This window comes from Meriones unguiculatus, chromosome 1, assembly GCF_030254825.1.
Source record: "Meriones unguiculatus strain TT.TT164.6M chromosome 1, Bangor_MerUng_6.1, whole genome shotgun sequence".
NCBI lineage: Eukaryota > Metazoa > Chordata > Mammalia > Rodentia > Muridae > Meriones > Meriones unguiculatus.
Window position 1 is genome coordinate 15,592,457 of NC_083349.1, and position 19,601 is coordinate 15,612,057.

General features: G+C 45.1%; 1 protein-coding gene across 2 annotated transcripts in view; it reads right to left on the reverse strand.

Moving 5' to 3' along the window:
• Nucleotides 1–4,293: 4,293 nt before the first annotated feature.
• Tcerg1l (transcription elongation regulator 1 like) overlaps nucleotides 4,294–19,601 on the reverse strand; it is a 183,669-nt gene continuing 168,361 nt past the window's right edge. For both annotated transcript variants that reach the window (XM_060381606.1, XM_021635078.2), the window contains 3 exons: nucleotides 13,237–13,326; nucleotides 8,838–8,956; nucleotides 4,294–5,163 (listed from right to left, as the gene is read on the reverse strand). In XM_060381606.1, coding sequence (XP_060237589.1) covers nucleotides 5,007–5,163; nucleotides 8,838–8,956; nucleotides 13,237–13,326 — 366 coding nt within the window. In that variant the 3' untranslated portion in view covers nucleotides 4,294–5,006. The remainder of the gene's footprint in view (nucleotides 5,164–8,837; nucleotides 8,957–13,236; nucleotides 13,327–19,601) is intronic.

Consider the following 19,601-nt stretch of genomic DNA (forward strand, 5'->3'; position numbering starts at 1 on the left):
ACTGCTTTAAACTTACAATAATCAAGGTATCTAGTTAGATATTAGGATCAATAGTCAACTCCCCTTTTGCAAATTCATTTTTGAATGATCTAATATTTTCTACACATAGAAAGCCTTTGTATTAGGGAGTATAAAAACCCAATAAAGAATTAAGCATTTGTTGGGGCTATTCGCTTCACCCAAATAGGTGTCTGTCTAATTGTCTGTCTATATTGTATATATTTATATGTTTACATATATGTGGATGAATGGTGTCTTTGGCAGCTCCCTTGAGCTATTGTCTATTGATTATATGTATGACTGTGTATAAGGTTTGTAAATATCTGCTTTGTCTGCCAAACGTGTACGTTTTTTAATGTTTTTAAGTTATTAAGTTTGGTAAATGATAAGCAGTCTGGAGTGTTTTATCAGCCTTAATAATTAGGACTCTGCCTTCCAGGAAGCCACTGTTCACTGCTGAGTCATTAAGTTAAAAGGAACTAAGGTTTTTCTTTTTAAAACCCCTTGTATTTACCTCAAGAAACTGTCAGGGATGCAGCGCTTGTGCTCTGAGTTAAAGGAGCCATCTGGATTGACTGATTAAGACCCTTTGCTGTCTTTTTCTTTAGAGGTTCTCCTGACCAGCAGCTCTTGGGATTGAACTGTATATAGAGTTAAACTGTATACAGAATTAAAGTGTACATAGAGAATTAAACTGTATGTAGAGAGATCCCCAAAAAGCAAGGCTCCCAGCCTTAAAGTTTAAGAGTTAAAATGTATATAGAGTGTAACAATGTTACCATCCCCAGAGTTTAAGAGTTTTAGAGAGAAATACCAGCCATCAGCTGGTTATTGCCAATGCTGCCACCCACCTTGGTTCATCCTGTGTGCTGGAGCTGGTCTCTAGCACATTACTTGCTCAAACTATTTGACTGTTATTCTTCAATAAGTTAAAAAGAAAAAAAAATGCCAGGAAGGGTCATATCATATGATACAAACCTGAAAAACTTCAGCAAGATATTTGCCTCCAATTCTGCTCTCCCGAGCAGCTCAAAACTCTCTCATCATTTGGCTCCCGCCCTGACAATTGTTCCCTCCCAGCTCACCTCACTGAGACTGCCTGCTCCAGCTTACCATCTGCAGAGAGGGTCAGCAAGCAGACCAGCAAGGTTTTGACATAACACAAATGAGCAATGTTCTCTTGTTAATGTGCTTGTTTACGGCAAAGCATTTCAATAAAACAACAGCAGACACTGAGTGAGGCCAGAGCTCTTGGCAGATCAGGCTTAAGGAATGTGTCATTCCTGCCCACGCAGAGGCTGCTGGGACAATAGTCCACCCGGGTTGGTCTGTCTTAACTATGTCTGCCAATAGTGCTTAAGCTCCCCTTCTGACCACTATTACCCAAAGCCAGGGATTTCCAAGGCCTCCCTTCCTGGATGGTCACATAGGACATTCAGAATGAGTAGAGTTGGGGCACTGAGGTCCCTGTGGAACATCCACACTAGACAGCAACTTCTGGTGTGACAGGGAAGGGATGACTCTCACCACCAATGAGAAGCTGAGAGCTGTTGAATGGAGAGACAGAAAGGACACTGTGGGCAGAGAACTCACAAGCCTGGGCCAGAGCAGTGAAGTTAGGAGTGGGTACAAATTCCTGGAGAATGCTGTAGGGAGAAGGGGAGGGTGTTAAAGGCACACCCCACAAGGAGATCAGGATGGCGGGCATGGCTCTGACCACAGCTACTTTCTGAAGTTGCACCAACGGCTGCAGCAGGAAGACTGCCTGGCTTCCCAACACACTAGTCCTTTGGGAGCATTCGGTGTCAGCTGATGGACTGATGCAGGCAGAGGATGGATTATTTATGAGTATTTATAATTTAGCAGGGAGAGGTGACCATGGAGTTCATCCTTTGTCACATTACTGGCACTTAGAATTATCATGACACCTGCAGAACGTAAAGGAAATAGTAAGTGGAAGCTCTGCCATAGTTTGTTGTCTTTCTGGAATGCATTAAACATACAAAGAAGATTACAAAAAGTGAACCATATCTGCAGCCCTCAAAGGGGGAAGGAGATTCAAATATAACTGACATGCATATTCCCATGGATTTATAGAGAGCCCCCGTCTCTCCCTGGGCTCAACTCTGATTACAGCTGAACTCACCTCCATCATATACGTGTCAAATGATCCACAGATGGGCATGAATATAGAGGAGCTGTTTCCAGCACCTCTCTAAGACTTTAAAGAGTTTCTTCAAATCACAGTCAAGTTTATACAAAAAATGTTAGCTCACACATATGTAGATGAAGAGCATGGATCCCGGCTGCTTTCATACACAGGTCAGGGATGCCTGGGAGTTATTGACCTTGTACTGTGTCCCCCACAGATTCTGTAAATACATGATCCTCCCCTCATTCTGTTGACATCAACTCAGAAGCAACCATGTAGTTGCTGTATATGACAGTAGCAGCAGTGATAGCATGGGTCAGTCCTGAGAGCAAGCAGAGAGTCCTAAACAAGCACCACTGTGAAGGCTCAATAGAGCAGTAATTACAGCAGAAACTGAACTAAAGCTGAGAGAAAGTCAGGGATGGTGATATCCTCAGTAGATGAAGTACCAAAGAGACAAGAATGGTAGCCTTTTTCATGTAGGCTCCCACTACGTGACAGTTGCCAAGAGAGCCTTGATCTGGGGTTCCCAGGATGATCACAGAGGTATACAAGCAACTCCAAAGCTCTCTTCTCCTAAGTTTCTACTGTCGCTAGACCTGGAATCATCTACAAGTTAAGGGGCCCATAGATGACTACATGAAAACTCCTCAACCATGGACATCAGAGAAGAGGCTAAGAAATCAACCTGGGGGACAGATCACATGATAGGTTTGGCCTATTCCTGTCATTGATGATCACAAACCTGTGGCCTGGACTCAGGGAAAAAAATCCAACCAGTGACTAAGTCATAGTAAGGCAGGATCAACTCAGTAACCACTGAAGTCACATGGCCAGCCGCCATGTGATAATAGAAGTGGGGGAGGGGCAGTTAAGGCAAAATCATTTCTGCTCCAGACCCACTTCTATGGACAGATGTGACTCTTGCAAATCAATAATGAATACTCTGTCATCTTAAGCATCTCCTAGTTTGTCTTGGCCTATTGAGCAGCATTTCCACACACAGCAGTCTAAACTTTCTCACTCTGAATCTTTGCCATGACTAAGCTGCCAGAGTTAGTTGACTTCCTGCTAGTAGCCAGTCAGTGCTGAACAGCAACAGTGATGCTAACTACATTAGCATACTATATTAGCTAACTATATTAGACCTGCTAATCCCACAGGTCTAGAAGTGTTTTGTCTTCAGCATGCAGTGACTGGGAGGCATGTGTCCCAGTAATTGATATGGCTCATGCTGCCCCACACTTACCACTTGCTCTACATACTGCCTCAGTGCCAGGAGCTGCTGAGAGACTAGGAAACCCAGAGAACCATGGTGGCTTCTTCTACCCTGGTTCAGTAGGCTCTTCAAACCCTCTGTGTTCAGCAGTGACATTCTAATGGGCAGGATTAGCAGGGACATTCAATAGGCAGGTCAGGGGGTGGTGATAAGTGAAGGGCCAAATCACGCATAGCGACTCTATGGAAGGCAGCTCAAAGCTGCTATAAGGCAGCTGTGTCCTGCAGGATGGCAGAAGCAGAGGTATGGGTGCAAAGAGACTGATCACATAAGAGGGCAGATTGAGAGGTGGCAGCGAGTGGACTGATGGTGGGGTGCTGGCTAGGCTGCAGATGCCCCACTATCCTGAACCTCAGCAAGGGCCATGAGTCACCCAGCAGAGAGAGTTGAATGGCTGAATGGTATAGGTGTTATGACCAGAGCTTGTGAGTGTGGGGTAGATGCCACCACATCCAAGTACATTCTAACATGTGTGACATCTACAAAGAAGGCAGGCAAGAAGGCTGTCAGTGTTCAGTGGGGAAGAGAGGCATTGTCTCTAAAGAGGGACTCCATGGCCTTGAAATAAGTAAGCTGTGATTTCTTCTTCTTCTTCTTCTTCTTCTTCTTCTTCTTCTTCTTCTTCTTCTTCTTCTTCTTCTTCTTCTTCTTCTTCTTTTTAATCAGGGTTTGTTCCAGTCCATATAGTAGGCAGATGTAGAGTCAGGATCTATCCAGGCAGGTATAGAGAGTTAGGGTCTATTCTAGTATCCTGATATGCTTACCTCCCTCATGCATTTACCTCCCTCTGGAATCTTTTCAAATTACTTGACACATTTCTGCTGTCTTAAGATAGTGATGGGTGTCTCAGCCAGAAAACATGCTGGTTTAAAATATTTATTGATTAAAAAAAATTTAAAATTTTTATACAAAGATGATGAGAAAAATCTCATGCAAACTCTGGGCATACAATAAAAATAACTCAAATAGTAATATGATGATTTTGTACAAAATAACTCCTCTTAGGAAGGATCTCTGACAGCCGTCGTGACTCCCTTCTCCTGGCCAGGATACAACTTTCAAAGAAGCCAGTCGCTCTTAGCCACCTGCAGGCAATCACATCCACACGGGGTGTCAAAGGTCTGGTTGTCACTGTGATGAATAAAATGGAACCCATTTCTACTACTCAGGAAACAAGGGGCCTTGATCTAGGAACACCATGGGAGGCCTGCACTAAGGGGATGGCTCACAAAAGTCTCGGGGAGGTTCTAGACAGTCCTTCGGAGTAGAGGCAACACCTCGAGATGATGACGAAGACTACCTGCTTCTGCTTTGCCACAAGCCTGCAGCGGGTTTATAATTTGTGTATATTACAAGTAATTTGCATAATTAAAATACTTAAGGACTCGACATCTCATGGCAATTAGAAATGCATCAAACTGGGAACAATGTACAAAAGGGGGAGCTTCAATATGAAACAGTAATTTTCTGAGAACATCCAGAGCCCCGGCTGCCCGGACTGTGCGGCGCCAGCCGGCCACCACCACCTCCCGAGCACACTCAGCTTCCCTTTGTCGTATTGCGTGGTGCACGGGCTCATCTCATTTTCCGGAGCCTTAGTCTGTTTTCCTTGTCCCGTTTCTTTAGAATAAGTATGAACTGGTTGAAAAAGTGCTCCTGATCCTTTCGCTTCTGAACAAGCCGAAACCTCTGATCCCGGCCGTACTTCTCAGCAAACTCTTTAAATGTGGTCCTGGAAGACAAAGGCATTTCTGACACATCGCCCCAGAGAACAGAGTAACATGACGAGCAAGCTCCCAGGACAGGACTTCCAAAGGCCAAGAGGCCGAGAGGTGCTGAAGTCAGGGCTGTGATCCTACTTCACTCCCACATCTGTAGCCACCTTATTGCCAACGCTACTGCAGCCATGCAAGTCTTTGTCCTCACCGATTTTCCTCCTGCTTCAGGGCCTCATGCACACTGGAACTGTGAAGCAAAACCCTTCCTCTATTTTTCCCTTAGTTGGTGCCTACTCTTCCTGGAGAGCCCTGGTCTTCTTTGGGAAGCTAATGTCCTCTAGAGACCCGGAGAGTTCTGAGACAATCTTCTAGATCCCTTAACGTGGAATTTAACTAGACCCTCTTGAATTGGGGTAGAGACACCCTTATCTGCTTGGCTTTCTACTCTCTGCTGACACTGAGAGTCTAACCATGGCTGGCAGGTAGGGAGGTCTTGGCTCGCCATGCAGCAAACCTGCTGTTGCCAGGCCAGGGAGTCTCTGGAGGACACCACAGAGGTCAGCGCTACCCGATCAGTGAGGACAGATCTACCAGCCATAGAAGTTTAAGGGGTGATAGTAGTGCCAGGTCTTTGGAGCAACACCAGAACCCAGAGACTGTGGTCCCAACCTGCTCAGCTTTCACACGGAGCTTCCAGGAATAGTAGCCATGGAGTGGCCAAGGACCCAGGATCTGGCATTAACCAACCAGCCCTCCTTCTTCTAGTCATAGTTTTGCTGATGTCACCCTGAGTCCCCATCATGGAGGATGGTTGGCTCTGAGCACACAGCGTGCACAGAAAAGCATTCTTCATTCAGAAAACTCTTGATATTTTTTGCTCATTATCTTTATAGAGAAGTTTATGTTTTCCTCCACACATCCAATTACTGTTTTAAATTATTGCAGCTTATAGCTTTTCATACAGAAATGAAAAGCATGTATGGACACAACTGCTAAAAGGAAAGTCCTAGGATTTGATTCCTCACTGTCCCCTTTCTTCATCAAGTTGCCAGCTTGCTGCTCTGCCTACAATGGAATGGGGGTGGCATTTGATTAATGGGTTCCATGTAAGAAAGGCTATCTTTCTCTGGTTTCCTTCTTCTTAACTTCTTTCTTTCCCTCTTCATTTCCTCATCCCTGCTTCTTCTTCTAGTCACATAACTGCTGTGGCTATCATCGCACTTTGGTTAAGGACTCTTCAGGGTTGACAGCCCACACTGCTCCCATCCAGACCACATTTGGGGCATCTCTGCAGAGAAGCACCATGGAAGAAAGGGAGAACAAGAGCCCAATATGACTCAGTCACGTTGAGGGGTGGTTCTGGCTTTCTGCTGGCTCTGGGGTGCTCAGAGTGACTGCCATGCATGTGTGGCTATGTCCTGATGACCAGAGATGGCACCAGCATTCACTGTGTGCCCTCAGGTGCTCACACCCAAGCAGAGAGGTATGTGTGCTAGGCTGTCCAGGAGCATGAGACTGGCCCCTTGCTATTGCTCTCACAGGTTCTCAGGAAGGACTTGAGACAGACCACAAGGGTTAGCTTGGAAAATAGCTAAAAGGTCAGAGTAGCTACTACTGAAAACACTCAAAGGAGCCTGAGCTAACCCCACAATCTTACCCTAAGACTGAGCTGCCCACAGCTTAGGAGGGCAAGGTGATAGTGAGTGAAGAGAAAACGAAAATCCTAGAGCTGATCTGACTAGGCTTAAGATCATGAACAGCTTTGTAATTATGAAAGTAATATATGCCAAGTGTGCTTTAAAATATTTTAATATTTCCCACTGTAATAAGATTTTACTGTCTGTGTGTTTCCTATAAGTCACACCATATATCTTAACCACAGTAACATTTACCTAGAGCACAGCTGAAGAGGAAATTTAGTGCTAAATAAGAATGAGTGTAAGCCCATTCTATTTCTCACATTCATGTCCCTAGTGTATGGTGTGTGTGTGTGTGTGTGTGTATGTGTGTGTGTGTATGTGTGTGTGTGTATGTGTGTGTGTATGTGTGTGTGTGTATGTGTGTGTGTGTGTGTGTGTATGTGTGTGTGTGTGTGTATGTGTGTGTGTGTGTGTGTGTGTGTGTGATGAGGAATAGGTGATGGTATGTGTAATGTGTGTGTATGTTTGTTGTGGGCTGTGTGAATATATGATATGTGTGGTAGGGTGTGTGTGAAGAGTATATGTATGTGTCATGGTTGTGTCATGTATGTGTGTGTTGTGGATCATATATGAGGTGTGTGTAATGAGGTGTATGCTGTGTGTATGTAATGAGAAGTGATGAGAAGCTGGTGAGGAGACATGTGATGTGTGTATATGTTTGTTGTGGTCTATGTGAGTATGTGATGTATGTGGTGGTGTGTGTTTTTGATGAGTGTATGTAGATGTGGTGGGTTGTGTGGATGGTATGTGTAATATGGGGATATGTGTGGAGTGTGGAATATATAAAATGGGGTATGGTTTGTGTGTGCGTGCATGTGTGCATGCAAACAGTTGTGTGTGGTGGGAGATGTGTGTGACAAGTGAGGTGTGTGTAATGGGTGTGTGTATATGAGAACTTCCTTCAAGTTTCTCAGTATTTCCTATACCTCCTCCCCCATCTTCATGACACACTGTGGGACTTCAGGCTTGTCACTAGCGTCTTACCAATGAGCATCAGGGAATATCAGTTAAAGCCTTCAACAGCAAAGCAAGAGGGACAGCCATTACTGCTGAGTGCCTTGTGCTGCTCAGAGAGTAAGGAATACTCCGCAGGACTTGATGATATCTCTTCTGTCACTTTTTGAGGTCTGTGTGGTTGCTTCCATTCAGGTGAGATCACAAAAACACAGGAATGTCCAGCACCCTATCCCTTAGCCAGGCCAGGCCAGAACTTAAGCAACGTTCCAGACCCAGTTTTCCAGCCCCTCCCTCACACCTGCCTCCCTCTCATGACCACCTCTGGGTAGATGAGGAGATCAGAGCCAGGCCCAGTACTCTAGGCTCTTTGGTGGGAAGTCACCCTTACAGATGGCCGGATACACATTTGGGGTTTGCCTAGCATCTCCTGAGGTCCAAGCTGCACTCACTTTTGTAATTCAGAAAGTCCTCCAGACAGGCAGAGCGATTTGGGGAACAGTGTGCAGCCAGTATTAACTGTGCACTTAATTATGGACCAAACACATTAGAGACCAGACAATGGAATCCCATGACTGCACAGAAAGATACAAGGAATGTTCATACCAATTATCATATTGTTAGTTAGTTACAATTTAAAATTATGTGTATATATATATATGCTGAAGAGATGCTTACTAACCAAGCATAGGGGCTTGGGTTTGGGTCCCATGTAGTAAACCAGGTGTGGCCCCGCTCACTCCTATAACCCTACCACTGAGAAAATGGAGACTGAAGGATTATTAGATCAGAGTCAGGGCTGCCGACTCTTGATCTTTGTAGCAAGAATGTAGCAACTATGGGGAATTTACTTGACAAGTCACACTGTGCTAGAGCGAGGAGAAGTACCAGATTCCCAAAGGGCTTCTGTTGCTAACGGGTCTGTCCAGTAAATGTTCCAACGTCTTTGCAATGTTAGATGTAATGAAGAAAGTTGTACAATGATGACACATTTCTGGACCCAGGAAACACCTGGTGCATGTATCCCTCCATACCTGGGTGACACTTTAGATTCTTCTAGAAGCTTCTTGAACTCTTCTTTGGCTAGCAGCAGTTTACTTTTTCTTTCCTTATATTCTTCTTTCATTCTTGTCTTGACAAACTGTTCGAATATCTTAAAACACATGCATGGAAGAAAAATCATTGTGATATTGAATCTTTGAAATTAAATCCCACACCCCAAGGCCAGCACAAAAGCCCAGCATATGAGGAAAGTGGTTATTTGCCCTGGCTACAGGATCCACAAGCAAAGCTCCGGTGTTAACCGAGCCTATCCACAAAAGCTAGGCTGCTGAGAACCACAGTCCCCAGCTCCCACAACTCCTGGCATGCCCTCTACACAGGCAGCACTTCTGGGCCAACCCATCAGCCCATCTCAGGGGTTCTACACTGGATTTGGAAAGCTCTTTTGTGTTCTAGAAGCTAGGAGCCCCTCCATCCACATCTCCCCTCACGGTTTCGTACTTTGAGTAATGTTTGTAGGATATCTAACCTACCAGCACTCACACACTGTCAAAACATCCACAGATGCCTCCTCTACTATACTCACTTTCTGTGCTTCTGTAGTTGGCCGCCGCATCTGTGCAAATGACATGAACTCTGCATCCCTGAGTTCCACACTCTACTTCCCAGGAAACCTCACTTCTACCTGTGAGACCCTGGGGCTTGAAGAAGGCTCGATGCACAGGGAGCCCTCTCAAGGATGTCATGTGATGTCTAGACTGCACCAACCATCAGGGAGAAAACTTGACCAAAGATGTAGCTTGAATAAACAAATAGCAAGCCCTTTTCCCAGTCTAGGGCATGAGAATACTGTTTGGTGTGCAAACCCATTCAATACTCCAGATCAGACTGTTTTCTCTTGGGAACCAGGTACCACATAAGACTGTGTGAAACTCCTCTTTGCTACTTCAAATAGAATGTTCTTCAATTGTTGTTGCTTGTTTTCCTTGTTTGAAACAAGGTATCGTGTATTTTAGGTTGGCTTAGAACTTGCCATGAGCCTCTGATTCTCTTGCCTCTACCTCCTAAGTGCTATGATTGCAGGTCTATGCCACTGTGCCTGGCTTATGCAGTTCTGGGTATGTAATCCAGGGCTTCATGTGTGCTGGGCAAAGCATTCTGTCAACTGAGTTACATGCACAACCTGAATGTTCCTTTTTCTGTAGGAGGGAGGCTACTCATTGCTCTAACAGTAGAAAAATTGTCACTTGCCGACCATAAAGTCAAGGAAGAAGAAAGACAGAGCTGTTCTAATCATAACACTATCCAAGCATTCAGAACACTAAAAAATAAGCTGAAGATAATTAAAATATTTATGGAAACACAAAACTATCAATAAAAACCCACATGCTATTTCACTGGCACAGTCCATAACCACCCTGTATCAATCTATGCAGATCTGAGGCATTGACTGGTTTCCAGCAACCCTGCCAAAGAATGAAGAGGAGAGGAGAAGGAATGGCACACTTGAACCCATCCCTGTCTCTACCCTGATGCTACCATACTGCTTCATATCTTTCTGTTTTGTTTCTGATATTTTAATGGGGAAAACAGGGTCTTACTATGTTGCCCTGGGTGGCCTGGAACCCTTGATCCCCTGCTTCAGCTTCCTGATGCTGCAATCATGCCCCTGGCTCAGATCCATTTTTTAATAGCGAACCTCTTCCAGAATGTTATGCAGGAAATACAACTCGCCTCCTGAGGACTCCGCACCACTGAAGTGAAATATTCACGAGTACAACTTAAATTTTGAATGTGTGCACACACATTTAAGTAAGACTATGATTGGGTTATTTCACCTTCAAGCAAATAGTGGAATGTGCTCTCCAGCAGTCCTCTAATTTAAACAGAGAGAAGAAGTAAATGCAGGGCTGTTATCCAAATAAAAGTGTGTGGCTCCATCATCAGCTCAGTTTTACCCTATTAATTTTAGAGTGGGCAGAAAGGCTGGCAGGCTGTGGGGTCAGAGCCCAGGAGAAATGCCCACACACCTCCCTGCATAGAACCATTTATCCCCCTAATCAAATTATGTCCCTTTCTCTCTTCTTTCCCTCTGTTGCTTTATTTAAGCTGCTATAACTCAACATAGCAGGTATATTTTTCCTCTAACAAATTATGCCAGTTTTACCCAAATTGGAGCATGACTTTTTAAAAGAGAGCACTGGCCGTTATCTCGTTTTCTGTAGGCTCTGGTGTAATAAAATGAAACACTTCTCGTTACCATAGAAACCGAACTGATTAGCGCTCCCCAGGCCTGGTTCTCTGTTTAGGTTCACTCCATCTCCTTTGCAGCCTGGGTAACTTCACACCAGGAGCCTTAGCTTTCCCCTGTGAAAACACTGCCATGGGAGGGCTCCGCAGATTCTATCAGATGCTTGCTCTCCAATCCATTTGTAATTTGGATTGTGCTTTCTCAGAGAAGCCCAGTCACTGCTCCTTCTCTGCATGCAGTTGCTGTGCCACCAATCATACAACTGTGTCAGGGATGTGGGCATTGGACCAGGATGCTCTCTGGAGGGCAGGGTTCATGGACACCATGAGGCTGTCTCCTTTCCCATTGCAGCACATTAAGAAAGTACCGACAACTCCCTTGGTGATTTCACAGGGACTTCTGAAATCTTTGGCTAGACAATGGGCTCTTGGTATAAGATGTTTCAAGATACAAAGTCATGCCTAGGCAAGTGTTGACTACCCAAGCAGGAACAATTGCAATAGCCCTCTCAGGCTGGCATCTGCCCACTCTAACTAGGGTCTCTGGAAGCCTAGTCTCTCCAGCTTCCTGGGATGATCTGATCCAGAAGGTTCTGTCCTGAGACTCCAAAAAGTGAATTGTGGTTAGTAATGTCCTTCCCATGAACCAAATCCTTTCTGCCTGGGCCTTGGCTCTCCTAGACCTTCTAACGGATGTAATTTAAGCATCTATAGTTTAAGAAACAACTGGAGTTGTTGGAGGGCCTCATACTAAACAGGTCTTGTCTGTTAGCTTCTTCTAAAATGATGTTAGCCTCGAAAACCTACCAGTGGGGTGCAGAAAACGATTGGTCACACATTAAAGAGAAAGCAAAAACATCCCCACCCCCTTGCAAACAAAAATGACTATTTGTAAAAGCACAGCCTATATATTTATAGGTTGGCTTGACACATTAGCTGTTTGCAATGGGTCTTCACACACAAGGCGAGCCTGCCTCAGAAGCTCACAGCATCTTACAGTGTAGATGAGATTTCTTTCTTTATTTTTTTTTACAAAGAGCAATTGAACTTTTTGCTTTTTAATAATGCAACAAAATGGTGAAATAGTATCAATTATTAAAATATACAGTTTTCTTTAGCCAAAGAAGAATACACATGTAGCCCAAACTCAGCTCACTGAATTGTGTGCTGACATAAACTCCATGAAAAGGCTCCATCCCAAGTTTCAGAAAGGATAAATTGGAGATTCTAGGAGGCCAGCTCAAAACCCTCCTATGCTTCCCAGCCCCTCACTCAGCCTAATAGAGGAAGAAATTTTAATTAAGGAGTAGGGGAGAGAAAGGGTCCCTGGCTGGCTGAGACCAGTTGGGTGCTTTTCATTTGCACCATCTCAGTGTCTGCTTATGGCCAGTAACAGACTCGATATAAAATTGTACTCCCTATGACTTACTGCCACCTTGATAAGAATCTGGCAGCTCACACATCAGTGGGTTCCTGGAGATCCTTGGCAATGACCCCTCCTCTCTGCTAACTCTAAAGCTCATTTTTTTTTCCCAGTTGTTTTATACAAGGTGAGGGGCAGGGTAGTGACAGGGTCTCAAGAAGAGTCTGGCCAGGTCGGTGACTGTCCTTATAGCACTCTGTCCTTATAGCTCTTAACTTTATTCTGCCCCACAGCCTCAGCTAAGGTGTGGTGTCCACAGTCCCTTCCCAGGCTATAGCATATTGTCCTGCCTCTCAGTCATCTTTTTGAGTTGGCTCTGTGAACTTCTTCACAAATAAGCCTGAGCAGATCTCTGGCAAGTCATTCTTCCGGGGAGCCTGGTAGCACCCACTCCAGCCCAGCCAACCCTGACCTTTTCTGGCACCTGTTTTCTACAATAGTAACTTTTACTTTAATTATCTCTGTTCCCTGGCCACTGCTGATTTCCCTAGAACAGTAGAAGAGCAGAGGTGGAACCGTGTTGTCAGCACACTGAGTACAGCCATTTGGAATGGGGTTGGTGTTCCAAGCTTTGTGCTTCTATCTTAGGCACCGTGTCATTCCCTGCAGGGCTTGCAACCACACAGTAGGACAAAACAGTTCCAGGCATGAACCTCCTCTGGACCTTCAACTTTAGTCCCAAGCTCTCAGACTATCAGGGAACCCAGTAGCCTCCCAGCTTTGTCTCTAGTTCCCACGTTACCTTGCCCCAGAATTACCTGTTTTCGTTCCTCAGAGTTTAGCAGGAGATATCGTGGGTCAAACACAATCTTATGCAATTCTTTCTCCCAAGTAGAAAATGCTGACACCTGGAGAAAGATATTCAATACAGCTGCTGTTAGCATCTGATGCTGAGCCTGGAGTGTGTTGAAATGATCAATGGTTAAAAAAAAAAAAAAAAAGAAAAGAAAAGAAAAGAAAGAGAAAGAAAATTAAAAAAAGCAGCATTAAGGTACAATGGATTCAGGGAGGCGCGTTGTATAAGACTGTGGGATACATCAAACGCACCATGAAAATCAATACGAAAAACATTAGAAAATTTAATTTCCAGATTTATGACCCTACTATTTCTTCTGGCGCCTTCCAGGACCCTGCCCTGATCCACAGGCCTGGCTGCCTGCAGAACAGGGAGGGAGCATTTCAACTTGACTATCTTGAACACCGAGAGGCTTCTTCTAGATGTTCTCAGAGCCCTGCGGGCTGAAGCAGTGTAGGAGGGCCTGCAAACGGGCTGGTCTTAGCAGACATTCAGCTGGTATTTTACAATGAATGGTTAAGAGTTCTCTTTCTATTCTTTCAGTAGGTAATTTTTTTTCAGGGTAATTTTAAGGTTCATAGGAAATGTGGAAGAATATTGCAGGCAGTTTCTATATCCCCTTCCAGGTGTCTTTTATCACTGAAATCTTATATCAATAAGCTAAGTGTGGTGCCATAAAAAATTAGCCCACCTTTTTGAACCAAAGCCCCCAGATCACTTGAATCTCTTTTGCTATCTCGATTTTTTTTTCTGTCCTAGAATTTCATGGTACATGGTTCTCATTATTGCTACGGTTCTTCTACATGGGGACATTTTCTCAGACTCTCCTTGTTTCTGATGACCTTAGTCCTCAAGCAGGTGTGTCACGCTGGCTTTTTACAGAACTCCCTAAGCCTGGAGGATGACTACAGACAGAGCCAACATGCCACGTCAGCACATCATATCCAGAGCCTACACCATCTCTGTGATTCACTAATGATGGGGATCCAGGACCAGGCTGAGGTGTGTACCCCATGTCCCCTGGACAGGTAGGTCACGTCTTTGTGCTTTGCATACTACACTTGGGTGGAGCAGTATGCAGCGCCCATGTCAGAGGTAATACTCTGCCTCCGTGGATGCTTTGGAATCCTTCCGGTGGGATATCCTTCCAGTAGGGTATCCTTCCATCTCTCACAGTGACTTATTTATTTTACCCTTCTTTATAGCGGCTCATCTGCTCAATTACTATCCTGCGCTACCTCATTTTTGTTGTTGCTCAGCTACCTCAAATCCAGCTGTCTAAAGTTCTGTGGTTGAACCCCAGTCTCCAGTCTTTGCTGTGTTCATTTCCTACCTTGAAGGTACTGCTTCACTTTTGGATTTTCCCAGAGCTCCAGGCTTCTCTGGTGACTTAGCCCTCCAATTATCTGACTTCTCACAAGCCCTGGTTTTCTTAATCAGAGAACAGAAATAGAAGCCAACACCTGGGCATTGGTACACTGCCACTGAGACGATCTTGCCTCCAGACTCTCAGCTGATAAACAAGGGAATGTTTAAGTCATTTAAAAATAATTTGTTCATTTAAAAACATTGACTTAATATTGACTCTGCCTTGGTCCCACGCTGTGGACTGAAGATGTAGAGAAAATAAATCAAGATCATGGTTTGAGAAAGGCCCTGGTCTTGGATAACATAGATGATGGAACTAAGAGGCTTCCATGGATCATTCTGAAGTAAGGATACTCATCCAGGCTTAGGAAGGAACTATAAGGATGCTCTAGGACAGGTGGGAATTAAAGGGACTGGACATACATAGGGGTAAGAGAGCTTACAAGAGACTGGGGACAGAGGCTCATGCAGGGGACTCTGAGAGGGTTAGAGCCCAGACGCTACCCTGAGGACAAATATCAGATCTGATGCACATTTAGAAAAGCCATAGAGATCTGGTAGGGGTTAAGACCCTGGGCAGGAAGGGAAGGAAAACTAACCAAAAGTTAACAAATCAAAATTCACTCATGTTTCAGTTTTTCTCTCATGTTTTGAGCCTGTGCTACCCAGTTCACAGAGCTGGTTTGGGAGGCTGTGAAGGCTTCCAGGGATACTGCCTATTTGAAGAAAAACATTTCCTCAGAGGGCACCCAATGCTTCTCTGATTATCTAGCATTTTACTGATTTAGTCTCAAATGGTTGAAGTTTTCAATTGCATTTAGGCCACCCCCTGTGGTGTTTCCCCTGCATCTGACTCTGACATGTGTCCTCAGCCCTCTCTGTGGCCATGCTCTGTGATCACTTTCACACTTCCGATATCCAGAGGACCAGACCATGTCCATCCCTTATCTAGATGACCTACTGCTGTCCATGTCCGTGGGACTGTCTTAGTGCTCCTAGTCCTCCCCATTCTTTACTTACTCCAATGTTCAGTGTCACCTGCTGACATCAGGACTCTGAGAATGTAGACAGTGTTCCTCATGAACCAAGGTAAGTGGTCCTCTTTCTATGCCCAGCATCTCTCCCTAGAGATGGCAGTTGGGTTACCCAGGCTTCATCTCTGCTGCCACCTATCTCACCACTTCCACACTGGGAGAAACTGGAGCTGTTGTTGGTCCTGAACCCAGGCCCCGAGAGGGAGCCACAAGGTTAGAGGTGACTGGAGAAGGAGTGTGAAACCCTGTCAGATACTAGCGTCAGGTTGGAGCCTGCATTAAGGAGTGATCTCCCAGACAATGGCTGGTTATGAGGTTATTGAGAAACTAGTCTTGAATAGGCATGGGCACAGGAAAATTCTCCACTCAGGAGAAACAAGTGGCCTGTTCGAAGCTCCGGGAGCTGGAGTTTTCATATAACTGAGATTCCATTGCTCATGTGTGAACAACCCCGTAGAGAAATCCAGAATACTACCGGGTAGAGTGGCAAGACAGCAACCTTGAGTTGCAGCATCTGGTGATGGTCACCTGGTGTGTCTAGATAAAGAATGTCATCTCCAAGGAGTGCCCTTTCCTCAGCATCATTTGCCTTCACCAACAACTCTTCATCTAAATCCCAGTTCATCGCCTCTTCAGATGAGCACCCTGAAACCTCCTGGTCTGATCCTATTCCCTTCCCAGTTTCAATGTGACTTCCCCCACAGACAACCTGGCTGTGACCTGTTTCTTTGGTGGCGCCCATGTACTCCTGGGTACCACTCCAGGCAAAGAAAGTCTTAGAGAACAAGACCCTTAAAACTATGCCACATCCTGGTGTCTGCCTAACTCTCCATTCTGTAGATGAATAGGAGAGGCCCCAGGAAACCTTCCAGAAAGTGATTGAGGACTTGTGCATGGAAGAAAAAAAAAAAAAAAAAACTACCATCTGGGAGGGGAGCATTTACAAAGCACAGCCGGAGCAAACCACTCCATCTCAGTTCCAGCACTAGCCAAGCCTCTCCTGAAACCGAGTAAACAGCATTTTTGTACTTCTCCTGGGGATGATTCAGCCTAGAGACAAATGGATTTCTTTTAAACAAAGTGGTCAGATATGTTCAGAGATGGCCAAAAGTGCAAGGACAGATGCGGGTCCTTTCAGGCACTGACAGCCCCCTGCCATCTGGGGTTATTATGGGTCATACCTACATGAGCAGGCGTGTGGGAATGACCATGGCTATCATTAACCACCTTATCATAGCAAGCAGAATATTCTCTTCATTTTTCCAGCTAAAAAGTCTTATATTTTCCAATCCTTGGGCCACAAAGACTGTGGGGGCCCCAGATGCTCAGGAGAAAAAAGTGCTGGTCCTCCAATAGTGGCTGTATCATGAATCCCAGCCCTTAAAAGAATCTTGGCAGGGTGGAGAATCCAGGCACTAGTAGCCATACTGGGTCCCAACTGATGCCTGCTGGTGCCATCGTTCATTCCTGCAGTGTGTGACCTACAGTGTTTATCCATGTGTCTGCACTGCCCCTCTGGCATAATCAGGGCTCAAGCCTGTGATCTTTGGCTATCTCTGAAAGCTGGCCTGGCCATCAGGAGTTGGGGGCCTCCTCATATAGTTGATTTCCATCTCAGACACAAACCCAGTTACTTCAGACACTAATGCTCTTCACCAAATTTGATTACCAAGCACTGTACTGTCTCTCTTGATTCCCTGGTATACTGAGATGACTGCCTTAAACCTGGACTTCAACTACTTAGCCAATTAGAAATGATTTCTTTATTAGCTACAAAGTGCCCTCTGAGGAAATGTTTTGACTCCAGGACACTCAACTCCTGACAATACCACGGACCTCCAAAGCATGGCCTGCCTCTGTCACAGTCTCCCCAAAGAGCTCATCTCTCCCTTCAGCCCCAGGCCCATGAGCAGAGGTACAGATGAAATAGGGCTTGTGCTCCAGGCCCTGTCCTAGATGCTAATACAATGAACAAATAAAGTTTATTTTCAATGTAACAATACAGTAACCATTTTATGTTGGTTAAAAAACATAGGAAAAGTAGTCAGATATGTGGGTTGGGCTGCTGAGAGACCCCTGAATCTCTTGGTCGTGGATGTGTCCCCCAATCCTCCAAGTCTCTTCTCAGTGCATGTGAGCACACTCTGTCCTTCCTATCCTCTCCCTTCCATCCCCTCCTGGCTCTCAGGCAAGGAGAGAGAGTCTTCCCTCCAGAAGGGCTCTGAAGTGACACAAAGACCACTGGTAACTTGGCCACGCTGAAAAGGGCTCAAAGACATGTCTTCCACTGGCTCTGTTGGAATTTGAATGTGAAATACCTCCATAGCCTCATGTGTTTGTGGTCCCAGCTGATGGCACTGTTTTGGAAGGTTGAGAAACCTTTAGGAGGTGGAGCCTTGCTGGGTGACAGGGGCAGGGGCATGACATTGTATAGTACAGCTCCTACTTCCTTTCTACTTTCCGCCTCCTGACTGAGAAGGTGATGAAACCAGGGCCCTCAAGCTCCTGCCTCTGTTCTTTCCTATCACGACAGACTTTATCCTCAAACCATTTGCCCAAATAAACTTTTTTCTTTCTTACGTTGCCTTGCTCAGATATTTTGTTACAGCAACGAAAAAAAGATAATTAATATAAGTCCTAAAGATTCAAATTCCACATGGTTGGGCTTAGCTTTAAGGAACATTGCTGGTGTTCTCTGTGTCTTCCCAATTAGGCCTGGCTTGCTCAGTCAGTAGAGCATGAGACTGAATCTCAGGGTTGTGGGTTTGAGATCCATGTTGGGCGCCAGATGTTGGTGCACTTAAAAACAAAAATCAAACAAACAAACAAAAACCCTCATTTATTTACATTTCTTTTACCTTTTTCTCCCTACTCCACCCTAAGCTCTTCCAATACCCCAACACCAGCCAGCCTCACTTCCTGCAAGCTCTGCACAGACAGAAACTTGCTTCTTGTAAATGCTGCTCTCTTTAATGGAGTCCCTGAGATTCTGATGTTCCTGGTAAGTACAGGTGGTTTTAGATAGGAAAAAAGAATCAGGCCTGGTGTGGGAGGCCACTGTCTCCATTGCTGAAGGTGAAATGATGGTCATTGCTTGAGGTCTCCTAAGCTCAAGGGCTTGGCATAGGAGGTGTGTCTGAGAAAGAAATGCAGAATGTACAGGTGAATGCTAACTAAGCACAGTGATTCCCAGTGTGTGGAAGACTCCCATTGAACCTGCGCAGATTTTCACAAGATTCTTCTCGCTAAGTTTAGGGAAGTATGGTTCTTCTTGGGTGGGAGTGGGCCTCAGGGAGTAGAAGTAGGAACTGTCTCTGAACCCTGATAAGCCCATGTGAACGGTAGGTAACTGTGGAAGTAAAGCCTGGGACACAGGTCAAGGCTGTCTATAGTGTGGATGCACTGTCCTCTCACCGGAACACATCAGTCTGAGCCTTGCCTCTAGTGCTCATATTATTACACAATTGGCAATTATGTCTATTTTCATAAATAACATTTTACATGGTTATTCCACACCCAGCTGACTGAGAGTTCCTTTCATGTTAGAGACTGTTATCCTATCTAGAAATCAGAACAGGCAGCCACAGTTCCCCAAGGGTTACAGCTTCATCCAATTTCTTCTAGAGAGAAGGTCCTGGTCACACCTGAGGCACTGCATGGTCAAATCCCAGAGCAGCCAATCCAGAGAAGAGGAATGAGAATATAGAAGCCAAGAGAAACAAGTGGACCAAAGGGATTTAAGAAATAGCAACAGGCAAATATTTAACCTCCTTGCTATTCAGTGCTGGTTGAGTGAGCTGTAAAACAAACCCTTGGGAGTTCTCCAACATTGCTGGTGGGAGACTATACTGAATTAGAACTGCCTCTTCAAAAGCAATGTGGTAACAGAAGCCAAATGCTTGCATTTGAAAGGAGGTAAATCACA